This window comes from Arvicola amphibius, chromosome 14, assembly GCF_903992535.2.
Source record: "Arvicola amphibius chromosome 14, mArvAmp1.2, whole genome shotgun sequence".
Taxonomy (NCBI): domain Eukaryota; kingdom Metazoa; phylum Chordata; class Mammalia; order Rodentia; family Cricetidae; genus Arvicola; species Arvicola amphibius.
In genome coordinates, this window is record NC_052060.1 from 3200546 (window position 1) to 3217061 (window position 16516).

Genomic DNA, 16516 nt, shown 5'->3' on the forward strand with positions numbered 1-16516 from the left:
TGCCTGCAGGCCAGAAGAGGGCACCAGACCCCACTACAGATGGTCGTGAGCCACCATGTGGTTGCTGGGAATTGAACTCAGGACCTTTGGAAGAGCAGGTAATGCTCTTAACCTCTGAGCCATCTCTCCAGCCCCACAAAGAGAATTTTTAAAAAAATTAATGATATATTTATTATGTATATGGTGCTCTGTCTGCATGTATGCCTGAATGCCAGAAGAGGGCACCAGATCTCATTCTACATCATGAGGATGCTGGGAATTGAACTCAGGACCTCTGGAAGAGCAGTCAATACTCTTAACCTCTGAGCCCTCTCTCAGGCCCCAAGAATTAAAAACTTTAAACAAACTCGTGATTGGGTCTCTTCCCTCAATGTTTGTTCTCCTTCCCCCTCCCCCTCCCCCTCTGAGACAGGATTTCTCTGTAGCTTTGGAGCCTGTCCTAGAACTTGCTCCGTAAACCAGGCTGGCCTCGAACTCACAGAGATCCACCTACCTCTACCTCCCGAGTGCTGGGATTAAAGGCATGTGTCACCTCTGCCCGGCTCATTGTAGTATCTCTTAACAGAAATTGTTTGTCTGTCTGTTGCTCTGGCTAGCCTAGTACTCACTATATAGCCCAAACTGGCTTAGAACTTGGTAGCATGGATGCTGGGCACACAGGAGTGAGACTTCACTAGCAGCCAGGGCCTTCTGCACGTCGGCTAAACAACCCAGCACCGAGTTACATGCTCATCTGTCCTTTTCAGACACTCCTGCCTTTTGTGTCTTCCTTAGAGATGACTTGCTGCTTATTGGACCAGGAAACAGAAACTATACATACATGGCCCAGGCTGTGAACAGAGGGGTGACGGTTGTGGGGCTCTGGGACCAGCGGCATCCTGGCATGGCGGATTATATTCCTGTTGCTGTAGAACACGCCATTGAGCCAGACACCAATCTTACCTTTGTTGGCGATGTTATCTGCTTCAGCACTCACCTCGTCAATCAGCACGGTAGGTGTGCCTTTCCTTAACCACACAAAAGACACTCTGTCACGTGTGGTGGTGCACACTCTTAATCCCAGCACTGGGGAGGCAGAGAAAGGCAGATCTCTGTGAGTTTGAGGGTAGCCTGATTTGTTGTTGTTGTTGTTTGCTTTTTGACAAGGTTTCTTTGTAGCCTTGGAGTCTGTCCTGGAACTAGCTCTTGTAGACCAGGCTGGCCTTGAACTCACAAAGATCCACCTGCCTCTGCCTCCCAAGTGTTGGGATTAAAGGTGTGCACCACCACCACCCAGCTAGTCTCATCTTATAACCAGTACCGGGTTAGCCAGGGCTACATAGTAAGACCCTTACCCCCACCCCCAAAAAAGTATTCATTTATTTAATTTAATTTTTTTTTCTTTGTTTGTTTGTTTGGGTTTTTTGTTGTTGTTGTTGTTTTTTCAAGGCAGGGTTTCTCTGTATCTTTGGAGCCTGTCCTGGAACTCACTTTGTAAACCAGGCTGGCCTTGAACTCACAGAGATCTGCCTGTCTCTGTCTCCCAAGTGCTGAAATTAAAGGTGTGCACCACCACTGCCTTGCTTAGTTTTGATTTATGACATTTTATTTATTTGTGTGTGGGAACAAAGAACTTGGATGAGTTAGTTCTCATATTTTGCCAGTTGGGCCCTAGGGATTGAACTCGGGACATCAGACTTAGTAGTAGGACCCCTTACCTGCTAAGCCATCTTGATGGCCCCAAAGCAGTTATCATGTTAGCTGATAATTCTCAGCTGAATGACCATTTTTCTCAATAGCCAATTAGAAGTTGACTTGTAGCACTTGTCATCTGCCTACGAGTACAACTTTGTGTTCTGTAGACGACCTGGGGCACGGTCTCTCCATCCCTGCTTTTGCAGGAAGGTAACTAACTGCTAGGTGAAGAATAAAAGCTGGACCAGAGAGAGGGTCCCATGGTGAGGGCACTTCTTCTTGAGAGGACCTGGGTTCGATGCCCGCCATGCACATGGTGGCTCACCTGTATACTCCCTCTTCTGACCGCCACAGCAACAGGCACACATGTAGGGTACATGTGTGCATATAGGCACACAACCCCCTAGTCTTGGGAGGTGCTAGAGCACAGACACAATGTGTAAGTCTAACTGAAGGAGGCACTCCGTCTGTGCAGCCATGGTGGGGTGAGACTTACCAGTAGTGTGGCAGCTTTGGGGTCACCCATACTCCTGTAACCCCTTAACTGTGCTCTATAATAAAGTCCAATAAACTTATTAGTTTCCCAAGTTGGACTTTGATTTGGTTTGTCACTGGTAGCCTATAAGGAGGTATCTGTCGGCCGGGCGGTGGTGGCGCACGCCTTTAATCCCAGCACTCGGGAGGCAGAGGCAGGCGGATCTCTGTGAGTTCGAGACCAGCCTGGTCTACAAGAGCTAGTTTCAGGACAGGCTCCAAAGCCACAGAGAAACCCTGTCTCGAAAAACCAAAAAAAAAAAAAAAAAAAAAAAAAAAAGGAGGTATCTGTCTTCCCAGGAAAGAATTCCTGCTTCCTGCAACCATCCACATATGACTGACTCGCTGGGGGGTCTAGGGCTATGAAGGATTTTGGTCTCTTTTCTGGGAACTATGGTTACATGCTGAGTTACGTGACAACACTAGAACTAATCCTAACACATACTGTGTGGTTTATAGCTGTTACAAAGGTAGTTATCTTTTTGTTTTTTGGTTTTTTGTTTTGTTTTTTTGAGACAGGGTTTCTCTGTATAACAGCTCTGGCTATCCTGGAACTCTCTCTGTAGACCAGGCTGGTCTCAGACTCATTGAGATCCACCTGTGCCTCTCAAGTGCTGGGATTAAAGGTGTGCACCACCACTGCCTGGCTACAAAGGTAGTTCTAATCAGCCTTGGAGCTGACTTACGATGACCAATATATACTCCAAGGTCTGTGAGCTAAGCTGGCTTCAAAGCCAGTAATGAAAGTTATACTTCCACAGTTAGAAACCTCTTGGATGGGCTGGAGAGATGGCTCAGTGGTTAAGAGCATTGCCTGCTCTTCCAAAGGTCCTGAGTTCAATTCCCAGCAACCACATGGTGGCTCACAACCATCTGTGATGAGGTCTGGGTGCCCTCTTCTGGCCTGCAGACATACACACAGACAGAATATTGTATACATAATAAATAAATAAATAAATATTTTGAAAAAAAAAAGAAACCTCTTGGATAAAGCAAACTTTATCTTTAAGCATTTATGGTCATGGCCGCACACATGTCCTGATACACATATGAAGGACATGGAGCACATGTTATGATACACACATGAAGGGCATGGGGAGCTGGGCGGTGGTGGCACGTGCCTTTAATCCCAGCACTTGGGAGACAGAGGCAGGCAGATCTCTGTGAGTTCAAGGCCAGCCTGGTCTACAAGAGCTACTTCCAGGACAGGCTCCAAAGCTACAGAGAAACCCTGTCTCGAAAATCCAAATTTAAAAAAGGGGGGCATGAGGGCACACACGTCATGATACACATATGAAGGGCATGAGGCACACATTGTCATGATACACATATGAAGGTCAGATACCAGTCTTCTCTCCCACCATGTGGGTCCTGGAGATTAGCTCAGGCTGTATGGCTTCATAGCAAGTGCCTTTGCCTGCTAGCTTGCGGGCTGCAGGGGCAAGGCTTTTTAGCTGGGCTTGTGCCAGGACCATCCTTCAGTTTTGCATTTTGGAATTTTGAGAGGCAACCAAATGCATACTAGTAAAGATGAGGAAGCAGAAGGGCTACGTTAGGATCAGAAATCTGATAGGTGTAAGGTAAAACAGACATTCACGAAAGCTACTTACATTCTTGATAAAGAGTGGTCTTGACTGCCCACTGATTGAGACTTTGAATGAAGTAATTTATTAAATACTATTAAAAATTGTAGCCAGGCACATTCTCTCGTCTTTTCTTAGGTGAGCCTGGGCTGTGGATGATTTCTCCCAACAATATTATACAGACAGACACAGCCACTGGAGTAGGAGTGGCTAGGAGCCCAGGAACTGCAACCATCTTTCATGACATCCCTGGAGTTGTGAAGACATTTCGAGAGGTACAGCTACGTGCACCGCAGCCGAAAGGACCAGGGTGATTGCACTTATAGGTTATACATGCAGAAACATGCTAGGATGGAAGTACACTTTATAACATGCATGAATTCCTGGGTTCAATTCCCATCACATAAACCAGCCTCCACCTCAACATCAACACTGGAGATGTGGAGGTGGAGGCTGGAAGATCAGAAATTCAAAGTCATCTTAAGCTAAAAGAGAGAGTCTGGCTAGTCTTTTTATACCCAAGACCCTGTCTCAAAATTTGAAAAAACAAATCGGGCTGGAGAGATGGCTCAGTGGTTAAGAGCACCAGCTGCTCTTCCAGAGGTCCTGAGTTCAATTCCCAGCAACCACATGGTGGTTCACAAACATCTGTAATGAGATCTGGCACCTTCCTCCAGCGTGTGAGCATACATGGAGGCAGAATGTTGTATACATAATAAATAAATCTTTTTAAAAAATAAAAAAAATCATTTCGCAAGTAAATGAATTTGTAGACAGAAGCTTCTGTCCCACAAGCCACTCCCAAGTAACCACACAGAGACTTAATATTAATTATAAATGTTGGCCAATAACTCAGGCTAATGAATAACTAACTCTTACATTTAAATTAACCCATATTTTTTACCTATTCTTTGCCATGTGACTTACTACCTTTTCTCATTACGGCATGCCCATCTTGCTTTGCTCTGGGTCCACTCACCACTGACTCTGCCCTTCTTTCTGCCAGCATTCTCAGTGTGGTTCTCCTGCTTAACACTCCCATTCAGCAACTGGCCAGTCAGCTTCTTTATTAAACCAATCACAGCAACATATATTCATATAATGTAAGAAATATTCCCAAAAATTCTTTTTAAAATATTCCACATTTTTCTAATTAATAACTGTTTTTATATAAGTTTTACATATGTTTAAGTTAAAATCTTTTTTAATTAATTAAGCAAAAGGGGGAAATGCTGTGGAACAATCTTTGTACACTGTAAATATGTATTACTGTCATTGGTTATAAAGAGCTAACTGACCTATAGCTGGGCAGGAAGAGATTGGGCAGGAGAACCAGACTAGGAGGATGCTGCAAAAAAGAAGGGCAGAGTCAGGGTCACCAGCCAGATGGAAAGGAAGCAGGACATCTATAAAATGAGGCAATAAGCTATGAGCCATGTGGCAGCAAAGATATTAATAAAAATGGGTTAAGTTGTAAGAACTAGTTAGTAATAAGCCTGAGCTATCAGCCAAATAACTATAGTTAATATTAAGTCTCCATATTGGTTATTTGTGGGGGGGTTTGTTTGTTTGTTTGTTTGTTTGGTTGGTTGGTTGGTTGGTTTTTCAAGACAGGGTTTCGCTGTAGTTTTAGAGCCTATCCTGGAACTAGTTCTTGTAGACCAGGCTGGCCTCGAACTGACAGAGATCTGCCTGCCTCTGCCTCCTGAGTGCTGGGATTAAAGGCTTGCGCCACCACCGCCCGCATATTGGTTATTTGGGAACTGGTTATCAGGAAAGAAAAGTCTTCCTACACAAATTTTTTGTTGTTGTTTCTCAAATAATCAGAATGCCAATTTGTAGTTGTATGAAATAGATACTCTTGGTTGAAATAATTTATTAGGGGTAAGGATGGAGGGAACCAGCTTTCCCTTTGGTTTGCTGGCAGGTGGTAGTCAATGCTTCGTCAAGATTAACATTCAACTATGACCTCAAGACTTACCTCACAAATATCCCCAATGCAACTGTGTTCAAACTCTTCATCAGCACCGGCAGAAATGACGTCAACCTTAAAGGTAAGGAACCTCTCTGCAGGTTTCCTGATTATGTCCATCTTCCTCTCTGTCCCTCAGTTACCTTACTCCTTTAGATTAATATGTTTTCTGTTATTAGCTGTGCATAGTAGCACATACCTGTAATGCTAACATGTGAAAAGCTAAGATACAACTTTTGAAGCATGTTCAAGGACACACTGATTCTATCTCAAAAAGCTAAAACAATGACTGCTGGGCGGTGGTGGTGCACACCTTTAATCCCAGCACTCGGGAGGCAGAGGCAGGGGATCTCTGTGAGTTCGAGTCCAACCTGGTCTACAAGAACTAGTTTCAGGAAAGCTAGGAGTGTTACACAGAGAAAGCCTGTCTTAAAAAAAAGAAAAAAAAAAAAAAACAAAAAAAATTAAGACAACAAAAAGATTCATTTTACTTCAAAATTGACTCCAATTTTTATAAAGGTTTTTACTATTTTGTTTTTGTTTTTGGTTTTTCGAGACAGGGTTTCCCTGTAGTTTCTAGAGCCTGTCCTGGAACTAGCTCTTGTAGACCAGGCTGGCCTCGAACTCAGAGATCCGCCTGCCTCTGCCTCCCGAGTGCTGGGATTAAAGGCATGCGCCACCACCGCCCGGCTGGTTTTTACTATTTTTAATTATGTGTAGGTATATGGGTATAAGCACATGGGTGCTTGGAACTAAACTTGGTCCTCTAGAAGAGCAATAGCTTATGTTGAGCCATCTCTCTAACCCAGTGGCTCTCAGTCTGGGAGCTGGGACCCCCTGGGGTCAAATAACCCTTTCATGGGGTCGCCTAAGAGCAGTGGAAAACAGATAATCTACATTACAATATAAACAGTAGCAGAATTACAGTTATGAAGTAGCAACAAAAATAATTTTAGGATGGGGCTCACCACATGAGGACCTGTATTTAAAGGGCTGCAGCACTGGGAAGGTTGAGAACCACTGCCCTAGCCCTTAACTCCATCCTGGCACAGAAACTAAAATCAATGATATTTCAAAAATTAAGACTGGATTAAAATTTAGATTTTTATAGTCGGGTGGTACATGCCTTTAATCCTAGCACTTAGGGGCAGAAGCAGACACGTCTCTGGCACTGATGTCATGTTAGGTTTCTTTTTAAAAGATTTTTATTCATATGTGTGTGACTACCTTGTGTTAAGGTTCCCTTAAAGACCATACAAGGATGTCAAATACTCTAGAACTTGAGTTACAGACAGCTGTGAGCTGCCCATAGCAGGAACTGAACTCAGGTCCTCTGTAGCTAGTCTTTCTCTGTCCTGCCAGCTCCCAAATCACAACGCAGATACTTTTTATTAATTATGAGAGCTTGGCCAATAACTTAGGCTTGTTTTTTAGCTAACTCTTAAAATTTAAATTAACCCATTTCTATTGACTTATGTACTGTCATGAGTCTCATGGATTTTTAAACCTCATCTCCTACATGTTACGTTTATGTTACATCCGAGTCTCTGCCCTTCTTCCCAGCATCCTCTCTGTCCTGAAAATCTTGCCTACCTATTGGCTGTTCAGCTTTTTATTAAACCAATCTGAGTGACACATATTCCAGCGGTGGTGGCGCACACCTTTAATCCCAGCACTCGGCAGGCAGAGGCAGGCGGATCTCTGTGAGTTCGAGGCCAGCCTGGTCTACATGAGCTAGTTACAGAACAGGCTTCAAAGCTAGAGAAACCCTGTCTCGAAAAACAAAAACATAACAAAAAAAGAGGAAAGAAAGAGAGAGAGGGAGGGAGGGAAGGAGGGAGAGAGGAAGGGAGGAAGGAAGGAAGGAAGGAAGGAAGGAAGGAAGGAAGGAAGGAAGGAAGGAAAGAAAGAAAAACTATTATTCCACAACAGTGCTCTATAGGAACAAATGCTCTTAAGCACTGGGTTCTCCCTCCAGTCCCCATAGTTTCTCCTTTTGTAAACCTATGTTGATAATTATTATTTAACTCTCTTCTTCTTAGGGTCCTGTACCCCAAGTCAGGCTTCCGCTGTTGCAAAAGTTCTTCTTCCTGAGACACTCATGCTATGCCACGTGCAGTTCAGTAATACTTTACTAGACATCCCAGCAAGTAAAGTCTTCCACATCCATTCCGAGTTCAGCATGGAGAGAGGTAGGATCCAGCAGCTCAGTAGCTTCCTTTTGCCGGTTCTACAACTGTCACCCTCCTGTGGCGACAGTTTATTTACGTTTCCTCTACCTCTAGAGCCTTTCTCAACTGGTCCAACAAAGGGCTGTTTTCTTTTTGGGGGCATCATGTATCCTGGCTGGTCTCAACCAAAACAATCTTGAACTGATGCCTCCACCTCCAGAGAGCTAGGACTGCAAGCTGTGCCCCGTAATTTACCCTTTTCTTTTTTGTTGGATTGTCTCACTGTTTTGTGTTTTGAGACAGGGTCTCACTATGTAGCCCTGGATGGCCTGGGACTCACTGTGTAGGCTAGGCTGGCCTCAGCCTCAGAGACCCTGAGTGCTGGGACTGGAGGCATCACTGTGTTTGAGTATTCCACACAAATGTCATAACAAGAAACAGTATGACATTCAGATGGCTTGGTATAAATGAACATAAAATGAGAGGATTCTACTAGGTCTTAGAGCATAAATCTGTAATCCTAATACTTGGAAGAACTGAGGCAGGAGGATCACAGTCAAGGCCTGCCTAGTCTACAAAAGAAATTCAAGTTTATCCGGGAAGTCTAGTGTAACAGTGTTCAAACTAGAACGTAAAAAGGTGGGGACGCTCAGTGGGAGAGATCGCCTGGCCTGTGGCAGGCCTAGTTCAAATATTGCGAACACAACTGTGGGGGGCAGGAAAGCAGGGGAGAGGGAGAAGTAGGGAAGGAAAGGCAGGGCAATGCTACAGTATTTGAGCTCGGAATCGAGGCCTCACAGCTTGAATGGCATAGCTAATGGACAAGCACTGAAGGAAGGTTCCGTCACACTAAAGCTGTACACTGTAGAAAGTTCCAGAACAAAAATGCAGATAGCACGGCACTGGACCTGCAGCCAAGCGGAGCTAGGGAAGCGGTGTCCCCGAGGCTTTGCCTCCATTCTACCCTCTCGGGACTTCTTTTTTTTTTTTTTTTTTCTTTTTTTGGTTTTTCAAGACAGGGTTTCTCTGCAGCTTTGTTAGAGCCTGTCCTGGAACTAGCTCTTGTAGACCAGGCTTGGCCTCGAACTCACAGAGATCCGCCTGCCTCTGCCTCCCGAGTGCTGGGATTAAAAGTGTGCGCCACCACCGCCCCTCCTCGGGACTTCTTAGCTGCTTGGCCATTCACTGAGTGCTGACTTTCTGGGATTAGCACTGTTGAGTCCAGCTGTGCTCCCTCAGGACAGTTTTCCTTCTTGGTATTTTCCCCATAATGGCCAATAGTGTACCCTTAAACTGAACTGAGTTCACATGTTTTCTTCTACCTTACCTTGGTTTTCTTAGTAGAGCTTCTCAGCCTTCCTGCTGTCTTTCTTTTTTTTAGGGGTCTATGTCTGCCTAATCAAGGTTCGACAGAATTCAGAGGAGCTGCGCCAAGCCCTAAGTGTGGCCGACACCTCAGTGTACGGGTGGGCAACTCTGGTCAGTGAACGAAGCAAGAATGGAATGCAAAGAATCCTCATTCCTTTCATCCCTGGTTTTTACATGAACCAGTCAGAGTTGGTTATTAGCCACAAAAACATTGGAGAGCTCAGAGTCCTGGGAGTGGAAAGAGTTCTGGAGAGTCTAGAGGTAACAGCAGTACTGGGGACGCGGGTCTAGGTTGTGCTGCTTTTTCCCAGCATACTCTCGTTAGGCTGGCAGTGAAGTCCTACATAGTCAAGATTGGCCTCCTGCCTTCCAAGTGCTGCACTAAGACGTGGGCTGCTAACCTGGGTTTGTGCAGTCATGAGAACTCAACATGGACTATGTGCAGGTGGGAAGCACAAGGACTCTACCAACTGAACATCCCTCGTCCTCAGTTTTGCTTTTAAGACAGTGTAACCCAGGCTACCTTGAATTCCAGGGCTTGCCTCTATCTTCCAAGCTTGAGGACCACTGGACATGCACTACCATGCATGGTTGAAAGACAAGGCATTTGAAAAGACTTTTCATTCTCATTCCAAGGGTAAAAATGTTACTGCATAACCTAATTAAAGTTACTGTGGGGGCTGGAGAGATGGCTCAACAGTTAGGAACACAGGTTGTTCTCACAGATGAGTTTGGCTGCTGGAATCCATATCAAAGGGCTCAGAGTCCCTGAAACACCAACTCTAGGGAACCTGATGCCTTCTTTAAAGTTACCACTGGGAAATAGCTTCAATACTTGGAGATAAATTTTTATTTTTAACCATGTATGTCTCTCTGTGTGCATCACATGTTCTTAACCTCTTAAGAAGGTTAGGTCTCTGGCCAACCACTGGAGACTCTTATGTTAAATGAACTCTCCTCTTCACAAGGCTGGATACAAGTGTGTCGACCACTGTTAATTTTATTTACTTTTTAACATTTATGTTCATTGGTATTTTACCTGTATATGTGTCTGAGGGTGTCAGAAGCCCTGGAACTGGACTTACAGACATTTGTGAGCTGCCATTTGGATGCTGGGAATTGAACCCAGGTCCTCTGGGAGAGCAGCCAGTGCTCTTAACTAAGTGACCTCTCCAACCCAATAAATGCTGCCAAAACAAACTGAAGGCAGGTGTTGTGAGCCTATAATCCCAGCATTGAAGAGGCTAAAACATTTGGACTGCTAGGAGTTCCAGGCCAGCCTGGGCTATACACAATGAAACTGACTCCAAGTCTTCTCACTGACTCCTTGCTGGCCCTCGACCTTGTCACATCTCTAACCCCAGTACAAGAGAGGCAAGTCTCACCCTAGCCTCTTTAATAATTAGCTTACATTATTCTTTTGTACAAAGTGTGGAGGCCAGAGTTCTTCCTCAATTGCTCACATTTTTTATGTTCTTATTTTTGGTTTCCCAAGACAGGGTTTCTTTGCACAACCTTGGCTGTCCTGGAACTCACTCTAGGCCAGGCTGGCCTCTGTCTGCCTCAGGAGATAACCTTGCCTCTGCTTTCCAAGTGCTGGGATTAAAGGCGTGCGCCACCACCGCCTGGCTCACATTTTTATCTTTTATGTAGACGCATCCATGCCACACGGCATATTCTAAGGGTCATTTTATCTTTTTGTCATGCAAGTCCCTAACTCATGGCATCAAGTTTGGCAATAGGCAACTTTACCTGAGCCACCCCATAGGTTCACCACCCACTCTTTGAAGCTGACTTTCCTTGAGTAGGCTTAAAATGAGCCCCAGAAAATAAACCTATCTCTGTTCCTCTCAGAGCCAGGGTGGCTGATATACATGGGACCGTTACCTAGATCTAGATGCTGGGATCCAACGCCAGGCCTCCTGATTATACAACAGGGACTCTTAACCGCTGGAATCTTCTCTACAGCCCTCCCCCACTTTTTGGTGGTGGAGGTCTTAGTCCTGGAGCTTGCTATGTAGCTAGCCTCAAACTCTGACACCCTCCTGCCTCCTGAGTGCTGCGACTCAATACATAGCCACCTTGCTTTCTGAGATGATCTCACTGAACTGGAGCCTGCCTCAGGAATCCTGTCTGTGGCCACAGGCACACACAGCCAGCTTTTACTTTAGCATAGAGCTTCTCATTGCCCTGGCTGTGTAAACCAGGCTGCCTCTGCTAGGATTAAAGCCATGCAGCACACCCATGACCAGTTTTGTCTTCTGGTTTTTTATTTGTTTTGGTTTCTGGAGACAGGGTCTCTGTAGATTTGGAGCCTGTCCTGGATCCTGGAACTGGCTCTGTAGAGCAGGCTGGTCTTAAACACAGAGATCCGCCAGCCTCTGCCTCCTGAGTGCTGGGATTAAAGGCGTGAGCCACCAACTTTTTAAATGAGTGCAAAGCAAGCTCTCTTGTTCCTTTCTCACTGCATCAAAGTGGTGAAAAGGCTAGCGGTTTATCAGCTGGCTACGGGAACTTGCACTAACTGAAACAACAGATTTATCTTCTGAACAGGTGGTTTATTTTCTCTTCTCCAAGGTCGTCTCCAGCTCCCCATTTCTAGCCGTCTCTGGCCATAGGCACTCTACCCTCATGACAGGCCTGGCTATCTACCTAGTAAGAGCAGTCAACTTCACCGCCTTCCAGCTGTCCTCAACGGCTTTCATTAACGTTTCCTGCACACTCACCAGTCAGCATGAGGCTGTGGTGGTCAGAGCCAAAGACCTATCTGGTTCAGGTGAGCACTGGGGACTATTTTTATCTACACTGGGGAAGAATGTAGTTTGGCCAGCCCAGATTTTGTTATGTAGACCAGGTTGGCCTCCTGCCTCTAGCTCCCCAGTCTACACCCAGTCACCTTTTTACTGTAACAGGTATTGGACTATAGGAAGGCTGGATCCCCTCTACTCCTCACCTCACGCACTTGGGAAGGCGGCAAGTATCTCGAGTTCCAAGCCAGCCTGGTCTACAGAGAAACCCTGTCAGGGGGTGGGGGTGGGAAACCTGCATAAATCAAGTGTTATGTCACAATATATAATCACAATACATGGGCACAGGCAAATGCTACACGTAACACACTAAGTGTGGACTGAAGCAGTCACCCTCCAGTGCCACCCCAGGAACCATCAACCTGTTCTCACTTGGCTAGAAGGAAATATAGGCTAGGATGGCTTGCCCGTGTGCAACTGGAGTACAGGAAACCACATGGGCCTGTGTGTATATACAAAACTCAGGTCTTAGCTGGACAGTGGTAGCACATGCCTAGAGGTAGGCAAAGAAATCCTGTTCCTTGTGCTTGACCAAACACTACTTCAGTTATGTCCCGCTACCTTCAACAACCCAGGACAAATAACACGCTTGAGTAAGATTATGCTGAGCTGAGGGCCTCTGAAATAATCAAACAGACCAAACGTGCTTACAAAATAACAAAAAGCATGGTGGCATATTACTCAGGAGGAAGCGGCAAGCAGCTGAGTTCAAGGCTAGGACAGCTAGGGCTGTTACAGAGAAACCACCTTGAAAAACCAATGAAAAAAGAAACAAGCTTTGGCTAAGGGTGTATGATTCATGTGGTACAAGCTAAGAGTGTGAAGCCCTGGGCCTAATGCCTAGCTTGCACCCCTCAGAATTGGACACGCTGGTCTACTGCCTATAGTCCCAGCACCGAAGGTGGGGACAAGAGGATCAAGGCATCGAGGTCGTTCTTCACAATATGGTATCCAGGACTTTTTAGTGTGGGGGCAAACCCTACACGTTTTATTATGAACAGTTGACGCACCAGCATTGGGTTTTCAGATATCACTGTCTTCTAAGTTCATCATCCCAAGTGGGCAGTATCAGTACACTGGGACCCTGCTTTTTTTGTAGCCTTGAACTAGTCAAAAGATCCAGCTGTCTCTGCACTAGGATTAAAGCCACAATCTCCTCTGGATGTTATTAATGTATGATCTCATCCCATTATGGCAATGCAGATCACTGTGAAGATTCAGGTGTCTTCAAGAATGTTGCTGGTTCTTACCAGATCCTCCTATTTACCCTCTTTGCTGTGCTGGCATCAACTGCTTTCATCTTCCTAGGTAAGGAGTCTACATGGTAGACTTTTGACTCTTCACAAACCAATCCACGACATGTAGTTAACACTGAGTGAGCCTAGTCAACTAAAGGTCAATTTGCTGGGCATGATGGCCCACACCTTTAATCCCAGCACTCGGGAAGAAGCAGGCAGCCTGGTCTATGAAGCAAGCTCCAGGACAGTCAGGGTTGTGTTACAGAGAAACCATCTCAAAAAAATCAAACCAAAAGAGATAGCACTACTGTCTACACATGCTCTTTTAGCCCAAAGTGCAAAGAAAAATACCTCTAAGATGCATATCGTCAGCATCTCCCCTTCAGTACTGCAGAGAGGCAGTTCCAGGACCCATAGCAATTACTGAAACGTCCAGCATTCAAGAGCATTGCCACTTAATCTATACATTTACTTGTATACTTAAGTCATCTTATACCTACAGCATATTCTACAAATGTCATAGTTACACTGTACTAGTTAAGGAATTACAAGTATTAGTACACAGGGCAGTGTTTTTTGAAGGTAGACTACCTGGAAACATGACTTTTATACTAATACTTAAATCACATTTTATTTATTTCTTACATATATGCTTGGGTTAAGGAGGAAGGAAGCACAATCATGCCCTGACTCAAGTGTGTAAGTCAGAGGCAACCTGAGGGAGTCTGTTCTCTCCTTCCACTGTGAAGGTTCTGGGGACTTAAGCTTGTCAAGAGTCTGCTGGCTGAATCATCTTGCCGCCCCTTAAATCTCATTTTTGAATGGACTTTAATCTTCAAGGCCTTCCTGCAATCAAAATCACATAAAGCTTTTTGTGGTGTTTCCTTCTTCCAGCATACAATGCCTTCCTGAACAAGATACAGACTATTCCCGTTGTTTATGTACCAACTATAGGAACAGCTCAGCCAGGTAAAGAACCACCGCCCTCATCTTTCAGGACTTCAGCGATGTGCTTCACTTACTTGCCTTCGTTATTTCTTTTCTTCCAGGTTCTTACACAACCACATGCTCTCCCCCTCACTTCCTGAGGCCACAGCCACCTCTAGTACAGAGTCGGCTACAACACTGGTTATGGAGTATAAAGCACTAACCTAAATATGGACACATCCCCTTTACTGCAAGGTGGAGGAGATACCTAATTCTGCAGAAGCCTAGTAGCAAACTTTACACTAAAGCTCCAAAACAAGTTTTCTGTGTGCTATAAATAAAGAATCTTAAGTGGTTTAATTCAAAGTCATGTCTTGTCAAGTTTCTGGGGCCACCCCAAGCCCTGGGTTTCTGTTCCTAGCACCACATAAATTGATATGGTGGTGCACACCTACACTGCCGTCATTGGGGGGGAGGGATCCCGCTACAGAAGACTTAAAGCTAGGTAAGACCCTGTCTAAAACACACCTACACCAATAATCCCAGGTGTTCTGAATTTGCCTGCTTTTTCCAAGTAGAGTGTGTACCATCATTCCCTGAATGATAAGACCTACCATCACACACCTTTGTATGACACAATGCTTCCTGTCCTTGTTCCCCAACCCCACCCCACCCCTGCTGCCCCAGACAGGGTTTCTCAGTGTAACAAACAGTTCTAGCTGTCCTGGAACTAGTTCTGGTAGAACAAGGCTGACCTTGAACTCACAGGTCAGCTTGCTTTTACTTCCCAAGAGCTGGGATTAAAGGCGTACACCACCCAGATAATGCTTCCAGCTAAGAACTAGTGTTTCCCCCTAAAACAGTAAATCCAAAAAACATTAGAAGAACACAAAGCCCAATTATAAAAATACAGTATCACTAACTTTAAACCACGGTCTAAGACTCGCCGGGTGAACAAATGCCGAAATGAGCTCTTGGGTATTTGGTCACTTACTTGACCCAAAAGGACCACTCTTCTGGTTGCCCTGGGATACGTGAGGCACTTCCTACCAGTTAAACAAGACAAACACTATATATCCAAAATGTGTTTATTGGGATGGCTCCCACTCATCTCGAATCAGGTGTTTGCTTTTCAGTGCTGCTTCCTCCTGAAGGAGCATCCTGGAAGAAACAGGTCCAAAATATGACTTAACCCGCAGCCTGCACTGACCCTTCACCTGAGCATCTGCTCTCAGCCCCACTGGCTACCTCCCAGTTATTCAAGTCCCTTTCACCACACTCTACCGCCCGGTGACAACTGAAAAACTTTCAACAAAACCAGCCCACCCTAACTTTAAGCACTAGGGCTTTGAGAGCAATACAGTTAGTGACTAGCAATACCTTACTTTCCGAGCCTGTCACCGTAGGATCCAAAGGCTAAAAGCCCAACATGAAGACCACTTACCTTCTGTCAGTCTTGCTTTCCCGCCTGTAGGCTGACAGAGGACAGTGGAGCAACCGACACACAAGACTACCGTCTGTGCATGGCTAAAGACCGTGGTGATTTTATAGCATCCTGGAAACATACAATTCAACAAACACGGTCATTGCTTTCACTGCTCGCCATGTTGCCATCCCCTTACTGTTCCTTAAAAACTGTGCGGTCTCTATCGCTAATCTAAGCATGCATCCTAGGATGGAGCTCCAAGTCTTCCTCCCGAGTTCTAAGGAAATACAATGTTCCAAGCCCAGGACTAGTTCTTCCCTGAGTGCTCAGTCAGCAGACACTCCTCACCTGGGCACTTCACATCCATAAAGTAGGAATTGGGGCTCTGCACCAGGCGCTTTTTCTTGTGTTTCCTCTTTTCCTCCTCTGGAGAGGGATGAAGGAGATCCTTTGCGAGCTGTGAGGGACAGAAATGCAGAGCTAACGTGAAAAGAGATGGTGGAAAACGGTCCCCTGCGTCACACACCGAGGAGAACTCTCCCCTCGCCGCCCCTGGTGTCTGCGTAGCTGGGCCGCCATCTTATCTCCTCTCCGCTCCCGTCTCCGCGGGTGGCCGGCTAGCCGCCGCGGCTCCGGAATTGCTGTCCTACGACAACGCGGGGCGTAAGTGAGGACCCGCTACGATGTGCAATTAGCACGAAAGAGGCGTACAGACACCAGAGCGGGTGCTCTGCCGAAACCCGGGCCAAGGAACTCACAGGCATGTTCTCGTAAGGAGGTCGTCACCGCCGGAAAGGAGCGAAAGCGGAAATCCTG

General features: G+C 45.6%; 2 protein-coding genes across 2 annotated transcripts in view; one reads left to right on the forward strand and one right to left on the reverse strand.

The window, feature by feature from the left end:
- Nup210l (nucleoporin 210 like) overlaps positions 1-14640 on the forward strand; it is a 106260-nt gene extending 91620 nt beyond the window's left edge. Inside the window, exons 32-40 of the mRNA XM_038311229.1 lie at positions 775-992; positions 3930-4066; positions 5719-5845; positions 7806-7955; positions 9316-9563; positions 11880-12078; positions 13313-13417; positions 14242-14316; positions 14397-14640. Coding sequence (XP_038167157.1) covers positions 775-992; positions 3930-4066; positions 5719-5845; positions 7806-7955; positions 9316-9563; positions 11880-12078; positions 13313-13417; positions 14242-14316; positions 14397-14497 — 1360 coding nt within the window. The 3' untranslated portion in view covers positions 14498-14640. The remainder of the gene's footprint in view (positions 1-774; positions 993-3929; positions 4067-5718; positions 5846-7805; positions 7956-9315; positions 9564-11879; positions 12079-13312; positions 13418-14241; positions 14317-14396) is intronic.
- Positions 14641-15344: 704 nt separating this feature from the next.
- Positions 15345-16507, reverse strand: Rps27 (ribosomal protein S27). The gene is made up of 4 exons (XM_038311228.1): positions 16459-16507; positions 16049-16157; positions 15719-15829; positions 15345-15435 (listed from the first exon to the last, which is right to left on the reverse strand). The coding sequence occupies exons 1-4, from the start codon at positions 16462-16464 to the stop codon at positions 15407-15409; spliced, it is 255 nt and encodes an 84-aa protein (XP_038167156.1). The 5' UTR covers positions 16465-16507; the 3' UTR covers positions 15345-15406.
- Positions 16508-16516: the final 9 nt, after the last annotated feature.